This window comes from Conger conger, chromosome 3 (assembly GCF_963514075.1).
Source record: "Conger conger chromosome 3, fConCon1.1, whole genome shotgun sequence".
NCBI lineage: Eukaryota > Metazoa > Chordata > Actinopteri > Anguilliformes > Congridae > Conger > Conger conger.
The window spans coordinates 54368-59701 of record NC_083762.1 but is presented as its reverse complement, the minus strand read 5'-3'; the positions used below and the strand labels follow the sequence as shown (position 1 = coordinate 59701).

The 5334-nt window shown below is 43.2% G+C and overlaps 1 protein-coding gene across 1 annotated transcript; it reads right to left on the bottom strand.

The window, feature by feature from the left end:
* Positions 1-3228: 3228 nt before the first annotated feature.
* On the bottom strand, positions 3229-4524 carry LOC133124864 (D(1) dopamine receptor-like). Its single transcript, XM_061236402.1, has one exon. The coding sequence runs from the start codon at positions 4522-4524 to the stop codon at positions 3229-3231; it is 1296 nt and encodes a 431-aa protein (XP_061092386.1).
* Between the last annotated feature and the right edge of the window lie 810 nt (positions 4525-5334).

Sequence of the window (5334 nt, the reverse complement as noted above, 5' to 3'; positions counted from 1 at the left end):
ATTTGACCTATTTCAACAATGTAATTGAATGGTCGCCCAGGTGGTTATATTTTAATGAAATGGAGAGGACAGGGGAAGGGATTGGGCAATTGGCTTGGGTTGGGGGCTAGGTGTTTGGGTTGTGGCAGCTCTTACAGTTATAAACAGACCATAAATGGTCACAGGAACATTTTTATGAATATCAAGATGATTTTATAAATAAAGCCTCTAATCTCTATAATAGAGTGTACCTACATCAGAAGCATCCACTCCTGTACATACAATAGTGCAAGCGACATGTTAACTTGGGCCTTACGTATTTATATCTGGTTAGGAGTGGTTTATCTAGCATGATTAAGGATTATGATCTTCAGCAGAAAGCATTATTTGCAGAAGACCTAGCTGTAGAACCCTCATTGAACTACTGAGTCTGCAGATCATTTTGAAAGAGCAGCACCACAGTGAGAAAGGAAAGTATTTTTGGCCCTGTGGATGAATGGGTTTGTCACACTGTTCCCAGGAAGAATCTGACCCTTCCTGCTCAGGGTCTGGGAAATGTTTTGATTTGAAAGGACTGGAGATACTACAAATCAAAATCTACACAAACAACAACAAGCAAAGGGTAACAGTTTGTGTTGAATAATCTGTTTGCCTAACCAGACCAGACTACCTTCTAACTGTAATTATGGATCTCTACAATTTGCTGTACAATTTGTCACTTAAATTATATAATGTGTACATAAACAGGAAGGATGAAGAATTTGGAGACAGTCTAACAGGGTTAGGGTTAGTGTTATTTGCAGAGTTCTCCAGCTCTTGTTCTCACACCTGAGTACCACAGCTCTTATTTCTTAGGTTTCTCCATCTTACGTGGATTTAGGGTTAGCATTATTCCTCGTTTGTTGGAATATGAAACTATAGGTCTGGTGTGATTGAACTGCATAAGCCTATACACTGGCCTATGTGCATTTGACTGAATCTATTATCAGGGCAAGTGTACATGATTGTCCTAGGGCTATATTTATGAAATGAGCTAAAAAAGAAAATCTGACAGAAATCAGATTTCATTAATAATTATAATATAGGGTCTTGCATAAGGAACACAATTAACACACATTTTTATTCTGCAAACTGGATGTACACATGTACACACTGCAAATCCTAACCCTAACCCTGCAGTAATGTTCCTTGTCTGAGAGAACCTTCCCTTCTATAAAGTCTTTAACAGGAGGGAAGGTATTCTGCACTTTAAACTTCATATACAAGTTGCAACACATATTTAAGGACTTCCAAATGCAATGAGCTTAATGTATATAAGATAAAAATAATTCCCTTGTTGAATGCTGAATTAGGGATGCCATCAAAACTGTAGCCACCCAGACATATTAATATGTCAAACCAATGTCCAAACAGATTTCAGGCATTTGCCAGCACAAGTGATTTCTTAGAAAACACCCTAAAGAATCAGAATAATAAGTTAGGGTTAGGGTTAGTAACAGTATTATTAGTGCTGATTTACTCAAGAGAAGGATAGTATCTGTGTGTGAAAGTAATGTGGAGCTCAAACAAAGCTGCAGCAGCTGTTGCCACGGAATTGTCTGAAAATGGATTGTCTCCTAAAAGAGGCACCATCTCGAAAGGCTTCTGCCACTTCCAAGGAAACACATTGCATTGCATACGCTGTGCAGCTATAATTCAGTCGCCAGTTGTCTTTGGCAAGCTACACCACTCCTTTCTTCCAACTTCAGGACAGCCTAGTCTTTTCTAGTCTTGCAATAATTAATTTTCTCTCATTTTACACAGAAGCATAGAAGAGCAAAGGCAAACCAGTAAGAAAATTTTATAGGCTACATGACCTTTTATTATTCTTCCTTCCAGAGGAAATGCAAAAAAAAAAAGGTTTTCTCATGTTAAACCTTTATCTGTAGACATCTATTCACTCCAATGTATTTTTCTCATGTGTTTTGGTAAAGTTAAAATGTCATATCGATATGATATAAAGACAGAAGTTTGTTGTTGGTTGACCCACAGGTTATATTTAAAATATTTGCCACTGGATTCCAGTTTTACCCCAGAACAGCACTCAGAACAGCACCGCAAACTGAAGATCTGAACAGAACCTTGGGGGGGGGGGGGGGGGGGGGGGGCAGGCTGTGGAAGGGCTCAGGGGCCTAGCAGCTGAAGGGACCAGCTGTTGGCAGCTCACTCCACACTCTGCACCTGATCCTGAAAAAGCACACAGGTCTCCTGGGTACTCCCTCACTTCAACCTCATCTGATACAGGAGTTCTGTTGCAGTGCACTGCGTCTGATGCAGGAGTTCTGTTGCAGTGCACTGCGTCTGATACAGGGGTTCTGTTGCAGTGCACTGTGTCTGATACAGGAGTTCTGTTGCAGTGCACTGCGTCTGATACAGGGGTTCTGTTGCAGTGCACTGTGTCTGATACAGGGGTTCTGTTGCAGTGCACTGCATCTGATACAGGGGTTATGTTGCAGTGCACTGTGTCTGATACAGGGGTTCTGTTGCAGTGCACTGCGTCTGATACAGGAGTTCTGTTGCAGTGCACTGTGTCTGATACAGGGGTTCTGTTGCAGTGCACTGCGTCTGATACAGGAGTTCTGTTGCAGTGCACTGCGTCTGATACAGGGGTTCTGTTGCAGTGCACTGTGTCTGATACAGGGGTTCTGTTGCAGTGCACTGCGTCTGATACAGGGGTTCTGTTGCAGTGCACTGCATCTGATACAGGGGTTCCGTAGCACACATGTTTATAGTACCTGGAACTCTTGAACCTTATATTCTTTTCCCTTCATTCTAAGATGAATCGTAACACATTCTGGTCCTCACACAAGCTTTACAAAGATAAACATAAAACAAAGAGGCAAATTGACATGAGCAAAAATGATGAAATTATAGAATCATACATTTCCTGCCCAAGGGCCTCTGTTCCAAATGAACACACTCTGGTAGACCTGTACACACTAGGGAATGTAATATCTCAAATAGTTTCAATAGTAGATGTAGAAAAGAATACAAAAATAAGTAAGACATACTATAATTCACTGCAAAATATTCTGCAGATATCAGATTTTAGTTTAAAACACAGAATATAAGGTCCTCAGTAAAGCTTGGTTTGTAAATTCTCCACTAATGCTGGGATATTATTTGAGTTATATTACCTTTGCATAAATATTTAAAAATCAAATGGTCATAGGAAGGATTCTGCTATTCTGCTAAGTTTTATGTGCTGTTCTACCCATTTTGTGCAGTGGGATTTATCTTTTCCAAAGGCAGGTCAGCTTCGCTATCCAGGGAGCCAGACACAGCAGCCCCATCACCATTCTCCTCGCTCTGCAGCGCCCCCTCCTGGCAGAGCACGGAGTGAGGCAGGGCATGCCTGAGGCTGGAGATGCCCGCTCTGGGCTGATTGCGCAGCAGCTGCGGTGGGGCTCCACTGTCGTTGATGCTGACTATCTCTACGCTGCTGCTGGCTGGACAAAGTCTGTGGCAGCCCAACAGCGTGGAAAAGGCTCTGCGAAAGTCAGCATTGAAGGCATATATGATGGGGTTGAGCGAGGAGTTTGCCCAGCCAAACCACACAAACACATTGAAGGTGGTGGAGCTGACGCAGGGAAGGGTGGTGTGCCCATCAGCCCATGTCTGCTCACAGAAAGGCACCATGCAGTTCAGGATGAAGAAGGGCAGCCAGCAGCACACAAACACACCCATTATTACAGACAGGGTCTTTAACACTTTGGTTTCTCGTTTGAAAGACATCTTGAAGGAACTCTCTCCTTCCATATTTGAACTGTTCCCCATGCTGTTGTGCCGGTTCTTGGCACTCTCTGCTGCTCTTTCCAGGGCTGAGATGCGTCTGATCTGGTTCTGGGCTATTCTGTAGATGCGAGTGTACGTGACGATCATAATGGCCACGGGTATGTAGAAGCTGATGAGAGACGATGAGATGGCGTAAGTCCTGTTCAGACTGGAGTCACAGTTGTCAGGCAGAAGGTCTCCATAGGAGGTCCCATTATGGTCAGAGTAGTTGGTGGTCTGTGCCTTGTGCCAATTCAGCTGTACAGGGATGAAAGAGATGAGGAGAGAGAGGATCCATGCCACACTGATCATCACAAACGCAACTTTGGGTGTCATCTTCCTCTCGTAGCGGAATGGGCTGGCTATGGCCCAGTACCTGTCTACGCTGATGACGCACAGGTTCAAGATGGACGCCGTGGAGCACATGATATCAAATGCCACCCAGACACTACAGAAGGAGCCGAATGGCCAGAAGCCAGCAGTCTCTGTCACAGCCTTCCACGGCATTACCAAGATGGCCACCAGTAAGTCTGACACTGCCAGAGAGATTACAAAGACGTTGGTGACTTTGGAACGAAGGTGGCGGAACTTGATAACAGCGGCACAAACTAATGTGTTCCCCAGAAGAGTGGAGAGGATGAGCAAAGAGAGGAAACAGCCTGTGAGCACGCGCCTAGACGAGTGCTGCTCAGACAGCCCACTGTCAAGGCCTGCAGAGAAGTTTAAACTCATTGTTTCAGCTCCTGGAACCATCATTCAGCTCATAATCTCGGTTGACAGGAGCAGAAGCAGTGAACTGCGCTGGATTAGCAGCACTGAGAACTAGCTGCTGCACAGTTTCTGCTGCCTTCCTTCCATAGCAGTATAACAATCAATTTACAACAGCATGAATCAAAATCTCAAAATAATTGTTACAGGGTGACAGCTAGCCATTTCTTTCAGGAGACAATCATTTTCACTTTACTTTCACTATTACCCCATATTTACCACATTAAAATAGATTTTGTTTCTTTCATCTTTTTATTCCAGCTCTTCTGGTCGATGTGGTTGTCCAACAGACTGAAATGTCAGTTTTCGAAACATGCATGCCAACTCGTTAAAAAGTGGCCCAGTCTTACAAATACAGAAATCAAAATCGAAATCGGGTATCGATCATATTTGCAGCTGCGTTGGTCTGATTTGTTCCTGATAATGACTGTTGAGGCTCCCTGCGACTGCGCTCGGACATGGTCATTTCTCAGTCAGAAATCTTGGTCATTTTTCGGTCAGAAATCAGTAATACAATTGTATCTTCATTGGCTCTTCTTCTCAAAACACGTGAAATAAAAGAATGCATGTAGGATAATACAGTTACAGCGCGGTTAAGACAACCCCGTTGCGTGCTGCATGCTTGCAGCCTTTATTCCAAATAATGAATAACAATTAAGTGACTAGTTTAGACATTAGATTTTCTTTTCTCTAAAACATACAGTGACGATTAGTTCAGTTGTTTCTTGAGTATTTTATCGTATACGCCATATGTTCACGTGTACAAAATTGCTG